Source organism: Cricetulus griseus, chromosome 9 (assembly GCF_003668045.3).
Source record: "Cricetulus griseus strain 17A/GY chromosome 9, alternate assembly CriGri-PICRH-1.0, whole genome shotgun sequence".
Classification (NCBI taxonomy): domain Eukaryota; kingdom Metazoa; phylum Chordata; class Mammalia; order Rodentia; family Cricetidae; genus Cricetulus; species Cricetulus griseus.
The window spans coordinates 23,135,723-23,162,255 of record NC_048602.1 but is presented as its reverse complement, the minus strand read 5'-3'; the positions used below and the strand labels follow the sequence as shown (position 1 = coordinate 23,162,255).

At 54.8% G+C, this 26,533-nt stretch overlaps 1 protein-coding gene across 2 annotated transcripts; it reads right to left on the bottom strand.

The window, feature by feature from the left end:
- Positions 1-482: 482 nt before the first annotated feature.
- On the bottom strand, positions 483-17,177 carry LOC113831486 (epidermal growth factor receptor kinase substrate 8-like protein 1). Of its 2 annotated transcripts, XM_035449564.1 has the most exons (20): positions 17,131-17,147; positions 12,347-12,387; positions 11,267-11,325; positions 10,308-10,469; positions 9,933-10,082; positions 9,505-9,587; positions 8,467-8,731; positions 8,060-8,186; positions 7,791-7,879; positions 7,624-7,698; positions 7,312-7,460; positions 5,381-5,525; positions 5,241-5,269; positions 3,882-3,907; positions 1,992-2,110; positions 1,766-1,897; positions 1,489-1,594; positions 1,160-1,334; positions 690-822; positions 483-569 (listed from the first exon to the last, which is right to left on the bottom strand). In XM_035449564.1, exons 1-20 carry the CDS (start codon positions 17,145-17,147, stop codon positions 483-485), a joined length of 2,169 nt encoding a protein of 722 aa, XP_035305455.1. The 2 variants fall into 2 exon arrangements, with proteins under 2 accessions (XP_035305455.1, XP_035305456.1); XM_035449565.1 differs by lacking the exon at positions 3,882-3,907 and having other exon boundaries at positions 1,489-1,597; positions 1,992-2,118; positions 17,131-17,177.
- Between the last annotated feature and the right edge of the window lie 9,356 nt (positions 17,178-26,533).

The window sequence follows — 26,533 nt, the reverse complement described above, 5'->3', positions numbered from 1 at the left end:
AGATGGGGCCAGTGCGAGGATAGACTGGTGATTAGGAAGCCTGGGCTGGACTCTCCAGGTTTATGGGGAGGAAGCGTGGGGCATCTCTCAGATTCCTGGCTCCTGGGTAGCCGGCGAGAGAAGGGGACAGCAGGTGACACGCATGGTCTAGAAAGGAGGCTGTTTATAGCACGTCACGACGCCCAGGGCCCTCCCTCCGTGCGCCTCTTGGGCGTGCCTCTCTGGTAGTGTCTGTATGCTCCGTCCCCGTCCCCGTCCCCGTCCCCGTCAGTCTGAGGTCCCCCGGAAGGGTTCCAGCCGGCACTGTCAGCGCAGCCTGCCCGCCAGGAGAGCGAGCGAGCGAGTGAGCCGGGAGATGAGGGTGGGCGATCCTTCGGGACATCTACTGTCCCCGGTCACGGGGAGGAGTCTGGCGACTGTTGTCCTAGGGGGCGCTGGGAGCCCCGCCATGCCATCACGTTTTGTGACCGAGTCAGGAAGGATCAAATAACTTCTGTTTTGGTCTCGCCTTCCACTTTTTTCTTTTGCTTCTCCATCACGGCCTCCAGCTCCGACACTTTTTCTCTGTCCTGGAGAGCGGGGTAGAAATCAAGATCTTAGTATGTGAACCCTGGACGACCCCCTCCCCCCAGGCCCCCCATCCCCACCCTACCCTCTGTCGCCTTGTCCGGCCCCAAGGATTCGCTCACCTCCAGCAGCGCGCGCTGCACGGTGACTTGGCTGTACACCCGCGCCCCTTCCTCGGGGCACACCGCCCGCAACTCTTCCTTTTGCAGCGAGAAGAGCTGTGCTCCGGTCAGCACGCCGAGCGCGTCCACAGTCCTGAGCGAGGCAGCAGGGGCCATCACAGCTCATCAAGCTCCCTCGGCCCCCCACCAATCACGCCACACCTACCTAGCTGCTTGTGCAATCAGAGTTCTCAAACAAGGAAGCTGGGGGGAAGGGGGGATGTTCAAACTCTTGGAGATTTGGGGCTTCGGAAAGGGGATGGGACTTCCTTTCCTGTGGCCTCCGTTTGGAGCCTGTCCCTGGGCATTGGGCGTTGCAATTTGGGCCTGCTCCACAGTTTCCACGCCCCCACCCCTGGACCAATGGGAACCTCGCCTTTCAGTTCAAGCACAGGTCTCTTCAGACTAGCCCCGGGGGGAGCCCCACTCACCCCGAGCTAAAGCCCTTGGTCTGCAGCCAGGCACGGACCACCGAGGCCTCAGAGCGCGGGCTGAGCTGAGGCTCCGGGGCGCGGGGTCCCGGGGCTACCCGGCTGGGACCCGAACGGCCCTGCGCAAGGCGCGCCTGCAGCTCCTCATTGACACTGAGCATCTGGGAGAATTTCTCTGCAGAAGCGAAACCGTGAGGGGGGGGGGGGCGGAGGGGAGTGCGCGCTCAGGGGTTCTGGGGTCAGGGGGCTGGGAGCCGCTAGGGTGCCCAGGGTGGAGCCTGAAAAGCGAAGACAAGGATCACTTCCCAGAGTGACGCTCCACCACTCACCCTTCTCGCTGGGGTCCAAATTGTTGAGACTGTCGCAACTGTCCCAGTGGGGTCGCACCTGAGCAGGGGCTGGAGCTGGTGCGGGTGGGGGAGGAGGAGGACTCGTCTCCTGGAAGGGAATGAAGAGAGGCTTCCAGCTCCTTTCCCAATAAACATCTGACCACCCCCCCCCCTTTCCAAACAGCAACCTTCACACCTGATTTTCTCTGTCCTCATCCCCAGGACCTAGGATCTTGCCCCCCTTTCTCCCCGAAGAAGCAAGAACACGCCGACTTACTAGGTTTCCTGCAGGACTTTGGCTGCGGTGCACCTGAGGTCCAGGGTGGGGTGTCAGGATGTTATAGGGTACATAACCCTCCTGTCCCTGATGGTCCCGAACCTTCCACCACTTGCGCCTGTCATCCAGGACCTAGGTGGCGTATAAGGAGAGAATTCACGCTCCGGTTCTATACCTAGGGCTAAATTGACCAATTTCAGGGTCTCAGGCCCCCCACACCGCTAACCTCCAACACATCTCCGTGCTTGACAGACAGCTCGCTGCTATTTCGGGCCTGGAAGTCATAGTTACACAGAACCCACTTTCTGGCTCTCTCTTCTAGCTCGGCGGCTTCCAGGTCTGGATCTTGATGACTGGGGAGAAAGAAACCAGCAGGAGATTAGGAGGTAGCCAGCCCTGCTGGTCTGGACTCTAAGGTGTGAGGTGGGGTTAGAGCCAAGCAGGGGGTCAGAGCAGAGGCCCAGGTTAATATGTTAATACAGGCTTGACACTGGAGTCACAGCTTGAATGGAGTTAGCTCATTTCCTTGCCTGGCACCATGCAGTAAACACACCGTATCATGATAACGATTTAATTCATTATGGGGTGCTGGGGATTGAACCCAGGGCCCGTGCATGCCAGGGAAGTGCTTAGCTTCCGAGCTTCATCCCCAGTCGTTCACATGCATTGTGTGTGTGTGTGTGTGTGTGTGTGTGTGTGTGTGTGTGTGTTGCCTGCATGCATGTGTGTGTATGTGCATCACCTGTGTGCAGTAGCCACAGAGTCCAGGAGAGGGTGTCCTAGACCTGGGTTCTTAGAGCTGGAGTTACAGATATTTGTGGGCCACCATGTGCTGTGGGGAGCTGAATGAACCTAGGTCCAGTGCCAGAGCAGACAGTGTTCTTAATCTCTCCAGCCCCTCACCTGCATTTTCATCAGTGAGGATCATGAGGAATCGGCTAGAGACAGCAGATCTATTCCCATCACCCGCTAGGATAATGAACAGGGTGCAAAAATAGCCGACCCTTGTGCTTACACAGCAACGTACGCCAGAAACGCTTCGATTCTCCTGGAGTTCCCTTGTAGTTCCATGAATTTGGTTCCTTCCTTCTCCTGAGATCTCACTCTTACCCTCCCTCCACCCCCCCTTTTTTTTTTTTGTGGTACAGGGGATTGAACCCAGGGGCCTTGTGCATGCTAGGCGGGCACTGTCCACTGATCCACACCCCAGGCTCTCAGCGGTAGAGTCTAGGCAAGTGTTTTATCTCTGAGCCATGTCCCAGCCCTTCATGGTAGATACCAGGACAGGGTTCTACAGCCGAGCCACGGCCACAGCCCTTCGCTGGTTGGATTCTAGGCAAGGATTCCACCATTAATATACGCCCAGCCCCTCAGCTCTGGATTCACTGAGCTATGTCTTTACTGGGGGATTCTGGGCAAATGCCTGCCACTGAGCCCCAGCCCAGCCCTCTGTGTTATTTTATGTCTGCACAACTTGAGTGCCTGGTGCCTACAGAGACCAGAGAGAACACCGGATTCCCTGAAACTGGAGTTGTGAGCTGCTGTATGTCTGGGTGCTGGGAATTGAACCCTGGTCCCCTGGAAGAGCGGCCAGTACTCTTAACCACTAAGCCATTTCTCCAGCCTCTTTTATTTTTATTTTTTCATTTTGAGGCAAGGCCTTGTTGCTTTGCCCAGGCTGGCCTTTGAAGCTCACTTTGTAGTCAAAGCAGGCCTTGATTTTGATTCTCCTGCTTCCTGTCTCTGAGTAGCTGGGACCACAGGCCTACACCATCACCAGAATATGGCCATTATTTCACTTTTTTTTTCCAAGACAGGGTTTCACTGTTTAGTTCTGGCTGTCTTGGAACTCACTCTGTAGACCAGTCTATCCTTGAACTCACAGAAATCCGCCTGCCTCTGCCTCCCCAGTGCTGGGACTAAAGACATGCACCACCACTGCCGGTCTCACTATTTCTCTTTCTTTCTTTTTTCTTTTTTGGTTTTTCGAGACAGGGTTTCTCTGTGGCTTTGGAGACTATCCTGGAACTAGCTCTTGTAGACCAGGCTGGTCTTGAACTCACAGAGATCCACCTGCCTTTGCCTCCCAAGTGCTGGGATTAAAGGTGTGCGCCACCACTGCCCGGCTCACTATTTCTCTTTCTATATGAAGGAACCGAGGGATACTGTAGTAACGGCCAGTGCACAAGAAAGAGAAAGGTGTGACTGAGCTGGCCCTAGGCTGCCCTTGTCAGGGTCACTCTGTACTGTTCTTCATGCAGCTGGATTTGAACTCAGGGTGAGTCACGGCACTGAGCTCTTTGCAAGCCCCTTACAGCGCCAGAGAGTCCTCACCCTTCCAGGCAAAGAAATTACAGCCAGAGAAGGCGAGTAAACAGCTTGCAGGTGCTGAGCCCAAGATTCAGAAGCAGACAGACAGACAAGAGGGCCCTGCAGCACCAGGCAGCCTGGGGGACGATTAGCTCTGGCGCCCCCAGCAAGAGAGACCTCATCCCGGATCAGGCCTACCTGTGGAAGGGAGGAGGGGACTCTTCAGGGCCTCGGCGCCCCATGTGTGGGACTGACAGCTCCCAGTATGCCGTCCCTGCTGAGACCCTCTGCTGGGGCTCTCACCTAGGCCCCCAATTCCTCTCCTCCAAGTCTATCATTTTGTTCTCAAGCCTCATCCACGCCCTCCACTCCTGGCCCCTATTTCCCCAAGGATCCTAGGGCTGTGACCCCCTCTCCATCACTTCCTCACCTGGACCTGCAGCCCTCAGCTTCCACAGTTTGGTAGAACTGTAAATTTAGGTCCCTAGTTCTTTCCTTCCCAGGGACCTAGGCAGGAGTCCTGTCTTGACCTTCAATTTCCTCCATTCTTTCAGCCCTGGGAGCATTCCAGTTTGCTCAGTACGTGCTATTCCTTTGCGCATTAGGAAGCCGGAAGTCCCACCTCAGTTAGTGGTCCAGGGATGCCAGCACTTTCTCACGTTTCCTCAAACTTGTCCCTGAATCCTCGGAAGTCCCAACCCTGCTTTTTGGTCTCCATTTTTTTTTTTTTTTTCTCTGACACCCAGTGCTCTGTGCTCTGGGGACTCAAGCATGGTGCTCTCCCAGGTCCTAGAACACCAAACTGCACCTTTTCAATCTTTTGAGGATGCCGGGGGTGGGGGTGTGGGGTCCAAGCCTTTAGACCCACCCACTTTCAGCCCTTAACTCTCATAGCTTCAGCAAACTAAGCCTCCTTTCCCTCTTCCCTTGGACCCAGAGTTCTGGGCTCCTCCCCCCCTCCCTCCTGGCTCCTCCCCACCCCCACCCCAGCCCGCCTCCTCACCACCTCACCCACCTGCAAAGAGCCGGGAAGGCAGAGGTTTAAAAAAAAAAAAAAAAAAAAAAAAGACAAGAAAAAAGGGGGAGGGTCGGAGTCAGAGCCGGGGTGACCCCGGGACTCAGTCCTCCCAACCCCATCCCTGGCCACCCTGCAGCGGTCACTCACCCATTGACAGCGATCTGGGGGGCGCTTTGCTGCGGGAAGAGAGAGAGCTTGGGGTCAGGCAGGCTAGACCTCAGACGTCCTGCTCGCCCATGTTGTGCAGAAACGGGGAGCCCAGTGCTCCCCCGGCAACCCTGCCTCACCTGCCTGCGCCTCTTCTCATGCTGTAGCTGTTTTTCCACCGGGTCCTCCCAGGCGCGGCCTTGCGGGTCAGTGGCCGGAGGCTCCCAGCCACTGTAAAATTCGGGACTGTACGGAGCCGCTTCTTCCTCCCGGGGCAGCTCCACCCTGTGTTCAGAGAGAGACCCAGCCCAGAGGTAGGCCACACTAAGCCCTGGGCATTAGTTCACAACTTTCTCTCTTGCTATAAACCTGGCTCTCCTCTTGAAATCCTTTTTTTCTTTGTGGTGGTCGTGGTGGGTTCAGACAGGGTTTCTCTGTAGCTTTGGAGAAGTCTGTCCTGGAACTCTCTCTCTGTAGACCAGGCTGGCCTCGAACTCATAGAGATCCATCCACCTGCCTCTGCCTCCTGAGTGCTGGCATGCACAACCGCCAACTGGCTTCTTAAAATTCTTAACTCCATCTTTCTTTATCTGCTTCCACTCTCTAAGCCCCACTTAGGACATTACATTTCTTTATTTAAAAAAAAAAAAAATGGAGGGGCTGGAGAGATGGCTCAGAGGTTAAGAGCACTGACTGCTCTTCCAGGGGTCCTGAGTTCAATTCCCAGCAACCACATGGTGGCTCACAACCATCTACAATTCAATCTGGTGCCCTCTGCTGGCATGTAGGCAGAACACTGTATATGTAATAAATATAATAAATATTTATTAAGTAAATAATAATAACTAAATCTTTAAAAAATTGGAAAAAAAAGTTATGTGTCTGATGGTTTGCTTGCATGTGTTTAAGTGTGCATCACGTGTGTGCCAGGTGCTCGCGGGAGACAGAAGAGGGCATCAGATCCTCTGGAACTGGAGTTACGGACAGTTGTGAGCCACCATGTGGGTGCTGGGAACAAACCTAGATTCTCTGGAAGAGCTGTTTGTTCTCTTGTCCACCCGTCAACTATATTTCTAAACACACCGATTCCACTCTCACGCCTTTTCCAGCCTATGATGCCAAATCATTTCCTATTGGGGGGGGTGGGGGCGGGGGGGGGGGGCTGGGACAGTCTCGATAGACTGGCTAGCCTGGAGTTAGCTATTTAGACTAGTCTGGCCTTGACCTGTAGACAACCCCCTGATTCTTATTTCCTAAGTTCTTGGTTACATAAAGCATTTATTTACTTATTATTGTGAGCGTGTGGGTGTGGGTGGACACGTGCGAAAATCAGAGGACAATTTTGGGAAGCAACTCTCTCCGACCACATTTACATAAGCTCCGGGCATAAAACTTGCAGAAACTCATACCTCCCGCACAGCCATTTTTGTGACAGGGTCTCAAGCTCGATTTCTTGTGGAGGGCAATCTTAAACGTCTGATCCTCCGGTCACCACCTCCCAAGTGCTGGGATTACAAGTTCGTGCCACCAAGCCCAAATGTCTAGCTACTTTCTTTTTTTATTTTTATTTATTTATTTTTATTTTATGTGCGTTGGTGTTTTGCCTGCGTGCATTTCTGTGTGAGGGGGAGATCTTGGAGTTACAGGCAGTTGTTATGTGGGTGCTGGGAATTGAACCCAAGTCCTTTGGAAGAGCCGTCAGTGCTCTTAACCGCTGAGCCATCTCTCCAGCCCCTAGCTACTTTCTAAATACTTATATCAATCCACCTTGCCCTTTGATCCCCTCCTAGTCTCTCAGCTCTGTTTCTGCCCTTAAGTCTCCAAGCAGAGTCCCTCCCATCTCCAAGCTATAGGCCACAGCTGGGTCCCACTCACCTAAGCGCCCCTCCTTGCCCTGTAGTCTGCCTCTCAACTCTCCAAGGCCCCGCCTTTTGCTTCAGTCGGACTGTCTGGTTAGATCCTTTCCTTCAAGCCCTTTCTCCAGTTGGATCCTGGCATTTACCCTAAGTTCCCTCCCCTCCTCGATTAATTTAGCCGCATTCCGCCTCTACAGTCTGATTTCCCCTCTCACCCTGGGCGGGTCCAGGAGTCCCCCAACGAGGTCCACAGCGCGTTTTCCCGAGGAGTGACATTGTCGCGGAGCAGGGCCACAGCCTCCAAGGTCAGGTGCGGTCGTCGCACACTGCTCGCGAACTCAGGACCCCCCGAAGTATTCACAATCTACCAGGCCAACAGGAGTGAGCATGCCAACAGGGCCTTCTTGAAGTCTAATCCCAGTCCTTCCAAAACCAGCGCGCACGCGCGGGGCGGGGGGATGTTGGGGTGGGATGGGGTGGGGCCCAGGCCTGGGAGCTGGGATCTGGGATCTGGGAGCGAATCTCACCATTTGTAGAGGTCCAAACAGAAAGTGTAACAGCTCTGCAGAGGAGGGGTTGGCGATGTTGCCGCGCAACCGGGCCTGGAAGGAAGGGAGGTCATTTCACATTCGTAGGATGTCAGAGTCACAGTGTCCTCACCCCATCGGTGCCCAGCGAGGGGCTGCATCCTCACCAGCAGACTGAAAGCGTATTTGATTTTCTGAAGCACGTCTGTGTATTCGGCCTCGGTGGGTGGCTTGGCTCGCAGCGTCAGCAGGCCCTCTGTGGGTGGGGAGCAGGTGAGGTGGTGGGGACAGCCGGGCAGCATTGGGTAGATAATAGTTCCAAAGGAGGGGACACCCAAACAGAGAGGCGGAGGAAGTCAGACCTGGCTGGTGGTGGGACGCCCCAGGGAGAGAGGTTATGTGGGCATCATCTGGGTTAGACGTGGAAGCCCCTTACCTCCGGCTGCTCGGCGTCGGGTCCTGCGGCCGCGCTCGCGGTGCTCCAAAACCCGGGCAGCCTCTGCTGACTTTTGCAACCTGGATACGAAGCTCTCCACGTCGTCGAACACGTGGTTCAGGATATCCTGCCGCACGCGCACGAGCGCAAAGATGCCCCTGAGTCCCACACCAGGTCCAGGTCGCCTGATCCATCCCCTATGTCAGGCCGCGCGCCCCTAACTGGAGCAGTGGGTGGTAGCCACGCTTCTAGAACTGAGCCACGCCCTCGAGCTCGGCACCTTGACAGTCACATCTAGAGGTGCCAAGCTCCTGAATCTCGCCACCCCGCCCTCCCACCTCCAGTCTGACTTGATGGTCGTGGCAATCCTTCCCCGCCCCAAACTGGTGCCCGGCACGCAGGCTCACCACATCCCGCTCGGCCTGCAGACCCGCCAGCTCAGGACCGCGCGGGCCCAGGTCCGGGGAGGTCGGGTTAGCATTGCTCGTGGTGGGGCGAGCTGGACCGGATCTCCTCGCTTCTTCCGTCTCTGAGATTGGCTCCACCTGGGGTCGCCCGTGGCCCGCGGACGGTTCCACGGTGCTGATGACCGCACGGACTGAGGGGCGACGCTGTAAGGGCGGGGTCTCCGCAGCTGGAGAGGCGCCACGTTGCAGCTCCTCCTGCGTGGCCCTGCGTCGTGACATGGGGGAAACTGAGGCTGGGCTAACCAATGGGACCAGGGAGAGAGAGATAGGGGGGTCAAACGCAGGAACTGGATACGGAGACGGAGAAACCAAAGACTAAGACGGGTTCAAGTCTGGAGAACCGGGTCATCTTGTCTGGGAGGTACCTGTGACCTAAGGCTAACTTGTGACCGCATCCAACGCTCTAGGTTGTTCGTATCAAGACTTTTTTTTTTTTTTTTTTTTTTTTTTTTTGGTTTTTCGAGACAAGGTTTCTCTGTGTAGCTTTGGAGCCTATCCTGGCACTCGCTCTGGAGAGCGGGCTGGCCTCGAACTCACAGAGATCCGCCGGCCTCCCGAGTGCTGGGACTAAAGGTGTGCACCATCACCGCCAGGCTCAAGCCCATTTCTTTTTTTCTTTTTTCTTTTTTTAAAAGATTTTATTTATTTATTATGTACATAACATTCTGCTTCCATGTCTATCTGCACACCAGAAGAGGGCACCAGATCTCATAACGGATGGTTGTGAGCCACCATGTGGTTGCTGGGAATTGAACTCAGGACCTCTGGAAGAGCAGCCAGTGCTCTTAACCTCTGAGCCATCTCTCCAGCCCTCCAGCCCATTTCTTAGTTGAGAAGAATGAGGCCCATAGACGGGAGAATGTTTTCCAGAGAGTTCTGTATCTGCCTCCTCCTGCTCCTGCTCCTCCTTCTCCTGCTCCTCCTGCTCCTCCTGCTGCTCCCCCTCCTCCCGCTCCTCCTGCTCTCCCTCCTCCTTACCTGAGCGCCGCCGCCCTGCGTTCCCCTCGTCCGGAGCGGTAGTTCTGCAGAGCCCCTTGGATATCCTCACGGATCAGCTCCGCCTGCCAATCATGCCTTTAGACCTCTCCTCTGGCGCCCCCCTCATCGCTCTCTCCTCCTGTTCTTAGCGCCCCGCTTCGCTGTCTTGGGCGAGCGCCTCGGGCCCTCATCTTGGCTCTACCCGCTTCCCAGACCGTCCATCCCAGGGTTTTCTCGAGGCCTCAGTATCCCAGCCTGTCGCCTGCACCTTCTCCCCATCCTTACCTTCATCAGTCTTGGTCCAGAGTTCAGCCTGTCCTCAAACCCTCCTCCCTCCTGGGCCACGCCCCTCTGCCTGCCGCAGACCCTGCCCCCAAACATAGAAGCCCCGCCCTCCAAGAAAGCCCCATGGAGCCACGCCCACTCACCCCGAGGAGCAGGCCCTGGAAAAAGTGGACGTCCGGTTGTGCGCGCTCTGGCTCTTGGCACACCAGGAGCAGCAGCGAGCGGCTCCGGCCGCGGGGCATCACCGCGTCGCAGCGGACGATGGCATCAAGAGGATACGACTCCAGTTCCTCCTGCAGGATGAGACCGAGAGGTAAATGGAGGCACAGACTCCCGAAACCACCACAGCAGTGCCCAGGAGAAGAGTTCAGGGGCCTGGAGATAACACCCTGTTTAACAGCCAAGGTTCCAAAGGACAGCTTGCCAAAGTCCCCAGGGGAAGGACGCTTAGGAGCCAGGATTCACACTCAGATCCCGGCCCCCCCGTGGTTCTTTTCTACCCACGCGCCCCCTGGCACCTTGGAGACCGGGTCAAGCAGAGTGACATGGCCAGGCGACACTCTCAGGAGCATCTCCTGTGCCCAGACGCGCCCCTGGCTGTCCATGACGGCCAGCTTTCTGGAAGCGTCTTCCACCGTGTGCACGCCGTCCTCCTCCCCCAAGCAGAAGGTGACCAGGTGCTGGCAGGAGACAAAGAAAGCGATGAGTCCCAGGCAATGGCACGCTGCTGCTGGCTGGGCTAAGGGCTCAGTCTAACTGCACCTCTCCCAGGATGCTTTTCTCAGACCCTTGAGTCCAGACCTCGGTCCTCCTCCGTTAGAACAGGGACTCCAGCTGCCTTTATTCAGACCCCAGAAGACATCAAACAAAACAAAACAAAAAAATAACAACCTAGCCTCCAAGCCACCAGGGCTCCTTCAGTGGTCAGCGCTGGGTAGATTTCCTTCTAATTCGGTCATATTCTCACCAAGACTGAAGGCCCCTCAAGGGCAGGGAATAGCAAGGATCGAACTTCTGTAAGTGAGTTCTCTGTGCCGCATTATAATGTATTCCACACCCTCTTGTGGGAATCTCTCGAGAACGGTGGCTGATTTGTCCCTGAATCCAGCACCTGGGATGGCTCAGGGCAAGGTTTGATGGCACTGATCTTGTCTCAGGCAATGTGGAGGGACATCCATGGGGGAGAGAGAGGGCTGACTTTTCCTAGAGTCTCTCCCTCTCTTGGCTTTTTGGATTTCCAGCCAAGGTTTCTGTGTAGCCCAGGCTGTCCTGGAACTCACTCAGTAGACCAGGCTGGCCTTGAGCCCTGAGATCTGCCTGCCTCTGCCTCCCAAGTGCTGGGATTAAAGTTGTGTGCCGCCACCACCACCACTGGTCCCTAGAGTCCTTTCTGCTTGAGGGACCATCTGTTTTCGAAAGCCCTCTCACGTTGGGCCCACTTCCCCCCAAGAGATATCTCAGGAAAACACAGACTCACATTGACATGATACTGGGATACGTCGGCCATAACCACAGTGGAGTAACGCTTCCTTTGTTCTAAAGCAAGGAGGGGGAGAGTGCACCCAGGAGTCAGGCTTCAGCCTTGTCCCTGAGATCCAGACCCCAGCCCTCCTCCCTGAGGCCCAGGAGTCAGCCCCAGCCCTCCTCCCTCAGACCCAGGAGTCAGCCCCAGCCCTCCTCCCTCAGACCCAGGAGTCAGCCCCAGCCCTCCTCCCTCAGACACAGGAGTCATCCCCAGCCCTCCTCCCTCAGACACAGGAGTCATCCCCAGCCCCAGCCCTCCTCCCTCAGACACAGGAGTCAGCCCCAGCCCTCCTCCCTCAGACATAGGAGTCATCCCCAGCCCTCCTCCCTCAGACCCAGGAGTCAGCCCCAGCCCTCCTCCCTCAGACCCAGGAGTCATCCCCAGCCCTCCTCCCTCAGACCCAGGAGTCATCCCCAGCCCTCCTCCCTCAGACCCAGGAGTCAACCCCAGCCCTCCTCCCTCAGACCCAGGAGTCATCCCCAGCCCTCCTCCCTCAGACCCAGGAGTCATCCCCAGCCCTCCTCCCTCAGACCCAGGAGTCATCCCCAGCCCTCCTCCCTCAGACCCAGGAGTCATCCCCAGCCCTCCTCCCTCAGACACAGGAGTCAGCCCCAGCCCTCCTCCCTCAGACACAGGAGTCAGCCCCAGCCCTCCTCCCTCAGACCCAGGAGTCAACCCCAGCCCTCCTCCCTCAGACACAGGAGTCAGCCCCAGCCCTCCTCCCTCAGACCCAGGAGTCATCCCCAGCCCTCCTCCCTCAGACCCAGGAGTCATCCCCAGCCCTCCTCCCTCAGACCCAGGAGTCATCCCCAGCCCTCCTCCCTCAGACCCAGGAGTCATCCCCAGCCCTCCCTCCCTCAGACACAGGAGTCAGCCCCAGCCCTCCTCCCTCAGACACAGGAGTCATCCCCAGCCCTCCTCCCTCAGACCCAGGAGTCAGCCCCAGCCCTCCTCCCTCAGACTCAAGACCATAACCGTATTCTCTCTCCCCCCAAGACCTTTCTTCTTGGTCTTCTTTACCCTCAAGCTCACCATAGATAGACTTTGCACTTGGTTTGGGTGCAGCTTCAGGCCTGGTGAAGAAAAAAAAAAATCGGGCTTAAAGCAGTGGTCCTCACCTTCCTGATGCCGTCTGTGACCCTTTAATGCAGTTCCTCATGCTGTGGTGACACCCCCAACCGTAAAATAACTTTCATTGCTACTTCCTAACTGTGAGTTTGCTGCTGTTGTGAATTGGAATGTAAACACCTGATATGCGACCCCCGTGAAAGAGTCATTTGACCCCCAAAGGGGCCGTGACCCATAGGGTGAGGACCATTGGTTTAGAGGGCCATGGGGCTGGAGATGGAGCCTGCAGGAATGCCAGGCAGGGCACCAGGAAGGGTAATGGGTGGCAGTGTTTAAAAAGATGGTGTGATGGATCTCTGTGAGTTCGAGACCCGCCTCCAAAGCCTCCAAAGCCACAGAGAAACCCTGTCTTGAAAAACAAACAAACAAACAAACAAAAAACAAAAACAAAAAAGATGGTGTGACATGATAATGTGTGGGGGCAGAGAGCTCTATGTTATATAGACCTGGGTTCAAACAGTCTGTCTGTCTGTCTGTCTGTCTGTCTGTGTCTGTCTCTCCCTCTCACCCTAAGACGGGGGTCTCCCTATGTAGCCCTGGCTAGAACTCACTATGGAGACTAGGCCTCAAACTCATAGAGATCCTCCTGCCTCTGCCCCCCCCCCCCCCCCCCCCCCCCCCGGCCAGTGCTGGGATTAAGGGCGTGTCTCAGCTTCTCTTGTTTTTATAAAAAATGCTTTTGTGTTTTGAGATAGGGTCTAGAAATCACTATGTAGCCGAGGATGGTCTTGAACCTGTGGTCTTACTGCCTGTGCTGCCAAGGTGCTGGGAACACGGGCATACACTATAATACCCAGCTCTGGGTTCAAATTCACAGGGCAGATGGGGCTGGAGAGTTGGCTCAGTGGTTGAGAGAATTTATTGCCTTTCTAGAAGACCCTCGGCAACCAGGGCAGGTTGCTCACAACCACCTGTAATTCCAGCTTTAGGGGATCAACGCCCTCTTCTGGTCTCTGCCGATACGATACCACATACATAACCACACCCCTACACACAGATACACAGACACACACACACACACACACACACACACACACACACACACACACGGAGACAAAGACACAGAGAGACACACAGACACACACATACACAGACACACACACACAAAGAAACAGAGAGACACAGAGAAAGACACAGACACAGACACACACACACACACACACACACACACACACACACACGGAGACAAAGACACAGAGAGACACACAGACACACACATACACAGATACACACAAAGAAACAGAGAGACACAGAGAAAGACACAGACACAGACACACACACACACACACACACACACACACACACACACACACACGGAGACAGAGAGACACAGAGAGACACACAGACACACACATACACAGACACACACACACAAAGAAACAGAGAGACACAGAGAAAGACACAGACACAGACACACACACACACACACACACACACGGAGACAGAGAGACACAGAGACACAGAGACACAGAGAAAGATACAGAGAGACACACAGACACACATACACAAAGATAGAGAGACACACACACAGACTCTCTCTCACACACACAAAGAGACAGAGACACACACAGACTCACACACACACACACAAAGAGACACACACACACTGACTCTCTCACACACACAAAAGAGACAGAGAGACACACAGAGAAAGACACAGAGAGACACACAGACACACACATACACAGACACACACACAAAGAAACAGAGACACACATACACACATACACAAAGATAGAGAGAAACACACACAGACTCACACACACACACACACACATACAAAGAGACACACACACACAGACTCTCTCACACACAGAGACAGAGAGACACAGAGAAACAGAGAGACACACAGATACACACTCACACAAAGAGACAGAAAGACACACAGAAACAGACACACAGACACAAAAAGACAGACACACAGACAGAGACAGATAGACGCACAGAGACTCACATAGAGATAGAAAGAGACACAGATAGAGACAGAGAGACAGACAGACACAGAAATACACACACACACACACACACACACACACACACACACACACACAGGCAGAGGGAAGGACAGAGGGACATATACAACTAAAAAAAGACTGCTGGCTAATTCTGGCTGTCAACTTGACTACAACTGGAGTCAACTCAAATCTGGGCATGCCTATGAGGGATTTTCTCAGTAGGATCATTTGAGGTGGGGAGACCCATCCTAACCCTGGATCCCACCCAGGACAGGGAAGTAGAAAACTCCTGCTTTTTGCCTGCTTGCCCGAACTCTCTCTGGCAGGCTCGTCTATCCTGTCACTGAGGCATTCCTTCACTGATATTAGAACACACTTCTTTGGGATTCCAATGTAGAGCAAAGACCAGCGGCTCTCTAGGAATTCCTGGGACTCCAGCACCAGACTGGGACTGCTCACAAATCGGGCCTTGGAAACTGAACATGGACTGGATTCTTGGCCCTTCTGTCATGAGACAGCATTGTTGGGCTACCCAGACCACAGCCTGTAAGCCATTCCAATAAGTCGTGCGCGCGCGCGTGTGTGTGTGTGTGTGTGTGTGTGTGTGTGTGTGTGTGTCCATTCTACCAGTCCTGTCCCTATAGAGAACATTGACCAACACAGAGATAAAGAGCAGAGTCTGGCGTGATTGGTGCACACTCGTCATCCCAGTACACACTCAGGAGACAGAGATTTCTATATGTTTGAGGCCAGCCTGGGCTACATAGTGAGACCCTGTCTTGAAATATAAAAACAAGAGCAAGATCCTGTAAACAGAACAAACAACAGAAAACAAAACAAAACCCCAACTAACACAAACAACTAAGACCTCGGGGCTGGAGAGATGGCTGAGCAGTTCAGTTCCCAACACATACGTCAGGCAGCTCACAACTGCCTGCAACTCCAGCTCCAGGAGATGCAACGCTCTCTTCTGACCTCTGCAGGCACCACACTCATGTGCACAAACACACAGACAGACAGACAGACAGACAGACAGACAGACAGACATAAATAAAAATAAACCTACAAAAAAAAAAAAACACCCTGACAAGACCCTGGTAAGGGGACTTAATCTTTCCAACTGCAGTTTCCCTTCCTGTAACATATCAGTGTCTACCTGGTGTCGTCGTTGTATAAATTCAGCCCAGTAGGTGAAATATTTTTTTAGTCTCAGTAATGATTAATAATCTGATTTTGGTCAGGGTTTAGCACACAGTGGTTGCTCAATAAATGGGAATTGAGGGCTGGAGAGATGGCTCAGCCGTGAAAGGCTAGTCTCCCAACCAAGGATAAATGGGAATTGATACAACGACTTTCAGTAGCCAGAGTACGCTTGGAATTATCTCCTTTCCCTCGTGCCATGGTTCAAGTCTTCCCAGGCAAGTGTCTTCAGTCTCCTCTTAAAATTACCACTTGCAGGGCTGGAGAGATGGCTCAGAGGTTAAGAGCATTGGCTGCTCTTCCAGAGGTCCTGAGTTCAATACCCAGCAACCACATGGTGGTTCACAGCCATCTGTAATGAGATCTGGTGTGCAAGCATGCATGCAGATAACTGTATGCATAATAAGTAAATAAAGTTTTTTTTTTAAAAATTACCACTTGCAATAATTCTCTTTTGTTGAGACAGTCACATGCAGGCCAGGCTGGTCCCAAAGTTGAAGATGACTTTGAACTCCTGATATTCCTGCCTTTTCATATCCTCAGTACTGGAATATAGGCATAATCCTCCAGACTGATTATTTTTTATTTTTATTTTTTGGTTTTTTGAGACAGGGTTTCTCTGTGTAGCTTTGGAGCCTGTCCTGGAACTCGCTCTGGAGACCAGGCTGGCCTCGAACTCGCAGGGATCCGCCTGCCTCTGCCTCCCGAGTGCTGGGATTCAAGGCGTGGGCCACCAACGCCCGGCTCAGACTGGTTAATTTATTTAGATGTGTTTTGAAACAGGGCCTCACTACGGATCCCTAGCTGGCCCAGAACTTGCTATGTACACCAGGCTGGCCTTGAACTTGCAGAGCTCTGCCAGCCTCTGCCTCTGCCCCTTGAGTGCTGGGATTAACGTTGTATCGGTGCAGTGGATTAGACCCCCGTGTTTCACACATGCTAGGCAAGCACTCTCCTTGCTCAGCCACCCCTCCCCCTGTAATTTCTTAAATCCCCCTTTCTATGAGAATAACAGCGGGCCAGAGCTAGGCAGGCAGTCAGGTTTAGTGAGACTCCTGCCGTTTACCTGGATCCTGCTTGTGGCATGTCTCTACTCAATGGTTTCGTTTCTACCCCCTTTGTCTTCCTGCCCACTCTCTCCGGGAGATTCGAGTCTGCACTGTCCTCATGCTTTTCTAGCAGAGGGCCGATGTTTAATACTAAGATCAGGATGGGAGAGAAATGACAGTTCCCAAAGGCCCGAGTGCCTACTGCGGGAATGGCCAAACAGCTGGCTGAGTCCTGTCAGCTCTCAAAATAGGTCCCCATTCCCATTTATCCAGGGGAGGGGCTGGGTTCCAGGCGGTGGCATGCCACACTGTGACACGCTATGCATATTCCAACCAAAGCCCTTCTGTCTGTGCCTGACCACAGGCTGGGCAGGGAGGGGAGCATTCCTCCCAGTGTGTAGAGCCTGGGTTGTAGAAACAGGATCGGCAGGTGTGGGGGAAGGGTTGGAGGGGCGAGGGCTGGCGGGGCACAGGGGCCACTTACCCCGTGGTGGTGTTCATGGTGGCAGGATGAGGTGCTCTGTCCACCTGGAGGTAGGTGCCTTGAGAGCCGGCAAAGACGTGAGTCACTGACTTGGCTCGGTGACTTGACCCTGGCTCAACCCTCCTTCCTCCCTCAGACCTAGTTGCCCAGGCCCCAGCCTGGCTGCTTTGGACCCAGGGATCCCTGCTTCAGGCCCAGGAATTAAGACTTGACGTTTCCCCTTCACCCAGGGGACCTCTTTCCTTAGGAGTCTAGGTAGGCTCCACTCTCTTCCTGAAGAGACCCTCAAGTCCAGACCTCCCCAGTCTGCTCCTTTCTCATACCCAGATTACCAAGCCCCAGCCGTTTCCCCTCAGATTCAGGGGGCCAGAGAGAACATTATCCCTCAGATACAAGAGTCTAGACCTCAGACCTCCTGGTTCAGACCCAGGGGTCCAGGGCGGACCTTATCTCTCAGATGCAAGACTCTAGCCTCCAAGCCTCCTTGCTGAGATCTGGGGGTGCAGGAGATAAGTCTTCTAAGACTTATCTCCTATCTAAGAGTCTAGACCTCAGCTCTCTTCCCTCATACCCAGGGACCCAAGCTCTGCTCCCTCAGACCCAGGGGTCCAGGCTCCAGCTCTGGTCCCTCAGGTCCAGGTATCCAGCCCCCAGGTCTCCCTCCTCCCTCTCTCCGGGGTCTGGCCTCCTCACCTGCCTGCTGGTTCTGTCTGGCTCTCAGCTTCTCCCTCCCTTGTAGTCCGGACTCCTCCTCCTGCCTCCTCCCAGGCCTTGCACAGGCACCGGCATACCTGAGCGCTCACCTGGCACTGCTGGCCCGAGGTGCCTCAGGGGCGGGGCTGGCACACAGTCTCAAGTGCGTGCGTGTGAGCGGGGGCTGGGTTGGCCCGCAGGGGATCCCGGAAATCATGTGTGTTTCCGTTGTAACAACAGACTAATAACAACAACAATTTGCTGTCACACACCTGAGTGAAAAGCTCCTCCTCAAATATGTCTGAGAGTCCTCGGAGGCCCTGGGGGTGGGGTGGGGTAGATTTCCTATTGACCAGTGAGGAAGTTAAGGTGTGGAGTGGTTGGGTCACTTGTTCATATAGCTCTGTCACCGTGTGTGTGTGTGTGTGTGTGTGTGTGTGTGTGTGTGTGTGTGTGTGTAACAGGAGATCAAATATGACTGTGTCTCCGGGGCCAGCATGTGTCCTGGCTCGCGGGACACCTAGCCACAGTTGGCTTTTTCCCTGGCTCCAGACTCCACCTGCCTGCATCTATCTTCCTTGGAAGGTTTCCTTCAATCATCCCCCGTGGAGCTGAGGGTGAAGACTTATCTCATGCCACCCTTTAACACAGCTCCTCATGCTGCTGTGTCCCCAAATCATAAAATTATTTGGTTGCCACTTGATAACTATAATTTTGCTACTGCTATGAATCACCAGGTAAATGTCTCACACGCAATCCCCAAAGGGGTCAGGACCCATGGGTTGAGAGCCGCTCACAAAGTCGGATGTGGCGGCTCACTCCTGTAACACCCACCCGCTTGGAGGCTGACGCAGGAGGGCTGGGCTGAGTTTGTAGTCCAAGGCCAGCCTGGGATATAGTGTGAGACCCTGTAGGTCAGTTAGTACAATGCTTGCCTAGAACACACAAAGCTCCCCCCGGCCCCAGCCCCAGCATCACAGAAGCCGGTCATGGATAAACACACGTGTGACCCCAGCACCTAGAAGGTGGGTGAATTCAAGGGCATCCTCAGTTACACAGTGAGTCTGAGGCCAGCCTGGGCTACAGTGGGCTCAAACAACAATGATAACGACAAAACCCAAGCCCGTACCAAAAGCCCAGTATACCTGGCACACGCCTGAAATGAGCACACACACCTTCCTGAGGTATTTTGTGGAAATTCTTCCCCTGTGCCATGGTCCTCAGTGACTAAGCTGTACACATCATTTCTTCCCCAAGTCATGATGAGTGTGTGTCTTTACGGAGACGAGGAAGCCGAGGCCAAGTATATTCAGATATTAGGCCAACACCATTTATAACAGCCAAGTTGCGGAATCAGCTTAGGTGCCTAGAATGGTGGATGGATAAATGTGGTATACACAGACACACAGACACACACAGACACACAGACACACACACACACACACACACACACACACACACACACACACACACACACACACACACACACACACACACACACACACACACACACACACAGTACTGTTCAGCCACAAAGAAGAAATGGCATCGTGTCATTTGCGGAACTAGAGATGACCGTATTAAGTAATATGAATGTTTTTATCTTTATCGGCTTGTGCACGTGTGTGTGTGTGTGTGTGTGTGTGTGTGTGTGTGTGTGTGTGTAGGTCAGAGAACAACTTGCATAGTCAGTTCACTCCTTCCTCTCCTGGGACTTGATATCAAGGTGTCAGGCAAGCTTTATCTGTCAGGTCATAAGCAAGCTATCACCACGTTTCCCCTTTTTGTCTAATATAAAAAAAGGTTATAACTAATATAAGAAAAACCATGTTCAATAGGTACAATAACTATGTACAATACATACAGGCAGGAAGTCTATCAACAACGTCTAGCCCATTTGCATTTGACAAATTCTGAGAAAATACTCCATGATCTATCCTGTCTTGGCAAGTGCCAAGGAGACCCTTGTCTATGCCGGCTGCCAGCTAGTGGATGGAGAGCAGATGAGGGGCCAACTCCTTGCCTCTCCCCCTCGTTATTCTGTGATTCCCAAAAGGTCTCACCCAGCCACTATCATTTCTTTCCCTTGTCATGCAGGAGCAGGACAAGGCTCTCCCTGCTGTGAACCTGTCCCCCCCCCCCAATCCAGTGTCACCTAAATTCAGAGACCCTGAAGGACCCAAGATCGAACTGTTATTCCCCTGGTCCAAATCCACACTTGGGTTCCTGGATTCTTCTTCGATAAAAACTGGTGTCTTTTAGATTAGACCTTGCTTCTCCTCCTCTGCGGTCATCACCGTTTGGGCACACGGTTTCTCTCACTTTTCCTTGAACTCTAAATCCCAACCTACCACAGGCTCTTCACTGGGGCTGACTCCTGGGTCTGAGGGAGGAGGGTTGGTGTAGACTCCTGGGTCTGAGGGAGGAGGGCTGGGGCTGACTCCTGTGTCTGAGGGAGGAGGGTTGGGGCTGACTCCTGTGTCTGAGGGAGGAGGGTTGGGGATGACTTCTGGGTCTGAGGGCGGAGGGCTGGGGCTGACTCCTGTGTCTGAGGGAGGAGGGCTGGGGCTGACTCCTGTGTCTGAGGGAGGAGGGCTGGTGTAGACTTCTGGGTCTGAGGGCAGAGGGCTGGGGTTGACTCCTGTGTCTGAGGGAGGAGGGCTGGGGATGACTTCTGGGTCTGAGGGCGGAGGGCTGGGGCTGACTCCTGTGTCTGAGGGAGGAGGGCTGGGGCTGACTCCTGTGTCTGAGGGAGGAGGGCTGGTGTAGACTTCTGGGTCTGAGGGCAGAGGGCTGGGGTTGACTCCTGTGTCTGAGGGAGGAGGGCTGGGGATGACTTCTGGGTCTGAGGGCGGAGGGCTGGGGCTGACTCCTGTGTCTGAGGGAGGAGGGCTGGGGCTGACTCCTGGGTCTGAGGGAGGAGGGCTGGGGCTGACTCCTGGGTCTGAGGGAGGAGGGCTGGGGCTGACTCCTGTGTCTGAGGGAGGAGGGCTGGGGCTGACTCCTGGGTCTGAGGGAGGAGGGCTGGGGCTGACTCCTGTGTCTGAGGGAGGAGGGCTGGGGCTGACTCCTGTGTCTGAGGGCGGAGGGCTGGGGTTGACTCCTGGGCCTGAGGGAGGAGGGCTGGGGCTGACTCCTGGGTCTGAGGGAGGAGGGCTGGGGCTGACTCCTGTGTCTGAGGGAGGAGGGCTGGGGCTGACTCCTGTGTCTGAGGGAGGAGGGCTGGGGCTGACTCCTGGGTCTGAGGGAGGACTCCTGGTCTGAGGGAGGAGGGCTGGGGCTGACTCCTGGGTCTGAGGGAGGAGGGCTGGGGCTGACTCCTGTGTCTGAGGGAGGAGGGCTGGGGCTGACTCCTGTGTCTGAGGGAGGAGGGCTGGGGCTGACTCCTGGGTCTGAGGGAGGGTCTGAGGGCTGGGATTGACTCCTGTGTCTGAGGGAGGAGGGCTGGGGATGACTCCTGGTCTGAGGGAGGAGGGCTGGGGCTGACTCCTGTGTCTGAGGGAGGAGGGCTGGGGCTGACTCCTGGGTCTGAGGGAGGAGGGCTGGGGCTGACTCCTGGTCTGAGGGAGGAGGGCTGGGGACTGACTCCTGTGTCTGAGGGAGGAGGGCTGGGGATGACTCCTGGGTCTGAGGGAGGAGGGCTGGGGCTGACTCCTGTGTCTGAGGGAGGAGGGCTGGGGCTGACTCCTGGGTCTGAGGGAGGAGGGCTGGGGCTGACTCCTGGGTCTGAGGGAGGAGGGCTGGGGCTGACTCCTGTGTCTGAGGGAGGAGGGCTGGGGTTGACTCCTGGGTCTGAGGGAGGAGGGCTGGGGCTGACTCCTGGGTCTGAGGGAGGAGGGCTGGGGCTGACTCCTGGGTCTGAGGGAGGAGGGCTGGGGCTGACTCCTGGGTCTGAGGGAGGAGGGCTGGGGCTGACTCCTGGGTCTGAGGGAGGAGGGCTGGGGCTGACTCCTGTGTCTGAGGGAGGAGGGCTGGGGCTGACTCCTGTGTCTGAGGGAGGAGGGCTGGGGCTGACTCCTGGGTCTGAGGGAGGAGGGCTGGGGCTGACTCCTGGGTCTGAGGGAGGAGGGCTGGGGCTGACTCCTGGTCTGAGGGAGGAGGGCTGGGGCTGACTCCTGGGTCTGAGGGAGGAGGGCTGGGGCTGACTCCTGGGTCTGAGGGAGGAGGGCTGGGGCTGACTCCTGGGTCTGAGGGAGGAGGGCTGGGGTTGACTCCTGGGTCTGAGGGAGGAGGGCTGGGGCTGACTCCTGGTCTGAGGGAGGAGGGCTGGGGCTGACCCTGGTCTGAGGGAGGAGGGCTGAGTCTTGCTTCTCTTTGAGGAGTGGAGGAGGAGTGTCTACCCACCGTCCACCCCACCCTCCCGTCCTGCCCACCACTTCTGCTGTGTGCAGTCCAGGCAACACGGAAACCGGACTCTCCACCCTCATTCCAGAGCAGAGAGTTTTTTCCTCCTTTCTGTGCAGCGGAGGAAACCCCTCCCTCTCTCTAAACTGTAGCTTTGGCTCCCAAATTCAAGCGAGGCTCCCACCCCTAGCCAGCCTGACCCAGACAGCCCAGGTGGAGGCTGCGAATGTCTCCCTGGGAAACTCACCTGAGGAATTGTGTCCCCCTCCCCACGTGTGCCTAGTCACTGGGCTGTGGAGGGCCTCCAGTATAATCTCTGAGTCTTGCTTCTGTGACCACCCTGGTTCACTGTGGTTCTGGAGGTGGAATTTCCCTCTTTTGCGTTGGGATCCTAGGGTCTTGATGTGCTGACCCTTGACGCTTTCATCACCCCTATCTTCTCCGTTCCTACCTCAGACCCCTCCCACGAGATCCTGCCATTGTAGGTAAGGGGAGCTAGGGCTGCTGGCTATCAGGAAGGGTGGGATCTCGAAACAGGAACTGGTTATCAGAGGCATATCTGCTGGGGCACAAGAGAACTTGTTCAATCAGTCCACAGCAACCAGCTTACCCACAGGCCTGTAATTCTGAGGCTGAGGCAGGAGGATTGAAAAGGCAGTCTGCCAAGGGCCTGGACAACTTAAACTTGTCTTAAGATAAAAGTTAAAGGGGCAGAGGGTGAATGCCAAGAGAGGGGGAATGAATGGGATCGGATATATGATGTGAAAAACACATAGACAAAAATTATTAATAAAATAAAAAAGTAAATGGGTTATTAAGAGCACGACAGAGCAGAGTACCTGCCTAGAATCCCCCAGTGAGGGGCTGGGGTGTGGCTCAGTGGTAGAGCCCCTGCCTAGAATCCCCCAGTGAGGGGCTGGGGGCGTGGCTCAGTGGTAGAGCCCCTGCCTAGAATCCCCCAGTGAGGGGCTGGGGTGTGGCTCAGTGGTAGAGCCCCTGCCTAGAATCCCCCAGTGAGGGGCTGGGGTGTGGCTCAGTGGTAGAGCCCCTGCCTAGAATCCCCCAGTGAGGGGCTGGGGTGTGGCTCAGTGGTAGAGCCCCTGCCTAGAATCCCCCAGTGAGGGGCTGGGGTGTGGCTCAGTGGTAGAGCCCCTGCCTAGAATCCCCCAGTGAGGGGCTGGGGGTGTGGCTCAGTGGTAGAGCCCCTGCCTAGAATCCCCCAGTGAGGGGCTGGGGGCGTGGCTCAGTGGTAGAGCCCCTGCCTAGAATCCCCCAGTGAGGGGCTGGGGGCGTGGCTCAGTGGTAGAGCCCCTGCCTAGAATCCCCCAGTGAGGGGCTGGGGGTGTGGCTCAGTGGTAGAGCCCCTGCCTAGAATCCCCCAGTGAGGGGCTGGGGCTAGTGGTAGAGCCCCTGCCTAGAATCCCCCAGTGAGGGGCTGGGGGCGTGGCTCAGTGGTAGAGCCCCTGCCTAGAATCCCCCAATGAGGCAGTAAAGGTGTGACTTAGTGGCAGAGCCCCTGCTTAGGATCCCCCAGTAAGGGAGGGGCTAGGGGTGTGGCTTAGTGGTAGAGTCTGCTGGGGGACCTGGGATATATTTTCTCTCCTAACGATTTATTTTTACTACTTTTAATAACGTGTTTGTATTTGTGTCTCTGAGTGAGTGTGTGCAGGCACACAAGGAAGCCAGAGGCATCAGATTTCCCAGGATCTGGAGTTTCAGGTGAATGTGAGCCCCCCAAAGTGGATGTAGGAAGTGAACTCTGGTCTTGGGAAGAACTTTTACATGCTCTTAACCTCTGAGCCATCTTTCCAGCTCCTGGGTTCTATTCTCAGTGTCACACATACATAAAGGCCCTGACTCCTAATGTTTGCCTTAACCTTTCCCTCAACAGGAAACTCTTATTGAGGAAATAACCCGGTCTATGTACCCTAGTCTGTTTGTGGTGTGTGCTCGAGTGTCGGTGACAGAGGCATTGCGTCTGTCCCCAGAGAAAGTGTTTAATGTATTTGTGAGGGGTTTCGAGTATGAGAGGATCAGGAGTCTTCTCTGGCTAAAGGGATGGCTTTCTGTTCTGGTTTCCTTCTGTTGCTATGACAACCCCCTAAAGCAGCTTAGGGGAGGAAGGATTTATTTTAGCTGACAGGTTACCGTAGTCCGTCCTTCTGTGAGGGAAGTCATGATGGGAACTTGAAGTCAGGCCTGTTGTGGGCACTGCCTTCTCATGCACAAACACACAGACAGACACACAGACAGACATGATTTTAAAAAAAGATTCTTGGAGGAAAAGACAAAACCAAAACATTTAAAAGTGTTTTTATTTGTTTAGCGTGTGTGTGTGTGTGTGTGTGTGTGTGTGTGTGTGTGTGTGTGTCCCTGCACGAATGCTATGGTGTGTATACACATGCAAGTCTGATGGCAGCTTGTGGGAGTGAGTTCTGTCCTTCCGTCATGTGGGTTGCTGGGATTGAACTCTGGTCATCAGGCTTGGTGGAGACTCCTTCACTTGCCGAGACACCTCAGAGCCTCAGAGGATCTGATGGGAATAGAACTTCAAATTGAGGCTGTGCTTGGAGGCCCGTGCCTGTTATCCCACCACCAGGGAAGTTGAGGCAGGAAGATTGCCACACACTGAAGGCCAGTCTGAGCTACGTAGAGAGCCCCTGACTCAAAACAGAAAACAACAACACAGGGACTAGGCTGTAGCAGTTGGTAGATTGCTTGCCTAGCATTCATGAAGACCCAGGTTCAATCCCCAGCACTATATATACCAGGCATGGTGGGCACACCAGTAATCTCAGAACTCAGGAGGTGGAGGCAGGAGGATCAAAAATATAAGGCCACCCTTAGCTTCATATCCAAATTCAAAGCTAGCCTGGGCTATGTGAGACCAGAAAAGGTATTTGCTGCTGATCCTGACGGTGTGAGTCTGGTCCCCAGGGCTCTTGCAAATGGAATGGTAGAGCTGACTCCTGAAAACTGCCCTTTGACCTCCATGCAGAGGCAGTGGTACACCTCACTAATTAATTCACTGAACTGGCGAGATGGCTCAGTGGGCCAAGGCACTTGCCACAAGCCTCACGACCTGAATTAGATCCCCGGAATCCATGGCGGCGGAAGGACAGAGCCAATTTCTCTGAAAGTCGTGCTCTGACCTTCATATGTGCAGCGAGCCACACCCATGTGCACACACAATGCTCTCTCTCTCTCTCTCTCTCTCTCTCTCTCTCTCTCTCACACACACACACACACACACACACACACACACACACACACACTAAAACAACAACCTGATGAGAAATAACCATAAGGACAGTCAACGAGAAAAACCTAAAACCCAAGCCATACATGCCACGTGCACCCCGTCATCACGCTGAGGGAGGAAGCTCTCAGGGCAGAGGTGAGGCAATGGTGTGAGGAGAGGCAGGCAGGGCCAGTTGTCTCTCTGGGGTGGGTAGGGTGTCTCCTGAGTGTTGACCTGGATTTTAAAGAATGTGCAGAGGATTTTGAGCTGGAGAAGGTAGTCCCTAAGGAGGCTGGTTGATGACGTCTTCAGAGGCACGGCCGTGGCTGTGAGAGATGAGTCGGGAGCAGCCACTGTGAAGGTGGCCAATCTGGGGACAGCTGTGATGGAGGGGCTCACATGGATTTGGTCCCTGTGTCTGGGGGTGTAGCTCAGCGGTAGAGCGATGGCTTGGAATCCACCAGCTGGGGGCTGGTGGATTCCAAGCCATAAAGCGATAAAACAAACGCTTGCTTGGAATCTAACAGCGAGGGGGCTGGGGACAGGTCCCAGGGGTTGAGCATCTGCTTAGAACCCACCAGTGAGGGGCTGCTGGGGCCATGGCTCAGCTGTCGAGAGCCTGCCTAGCACATGGATGGCTGTGAGTTCTGCTGCTAGCACTCAAAAAGGAACGACTTCTGTCTGTGGTCCACATTACCACTAAAGGACACGTGGATTTCTGTGGTCTGTACTGCCGCCTGAAACCATGTTGATGTCCATGGGTTGTGCTGCCAACGGAGGCCACGTTGGTGTCCGTGGTCCACATTGCCTCAGAGGCCTTGTTGATGTCTGTGGCCTGTGCTGCCTCTGGAGACCATATGGAGGTCTGTGGTCCGTGCTTTCGCCAGAAACCATGTGGAAGTCCATGGTCCATGACTATAAAGAGCAAGGAAGCTTTCTCTGCAGTGGTATGATGACTGCAGACTCAGGGTTGAGAAGGAAAGACGTAGAAGGCTTTTGTGACAACCTTTCTCCCGCTGCCCTGACCTAACACCCAAAAAGGAACAGTCTAGACAGGAAAGAACCACTGAAGGGAACTCTTCTGGTGGGAGCGGGAAAGACTGTTCCCTTTAAGGGTCTGGCTGC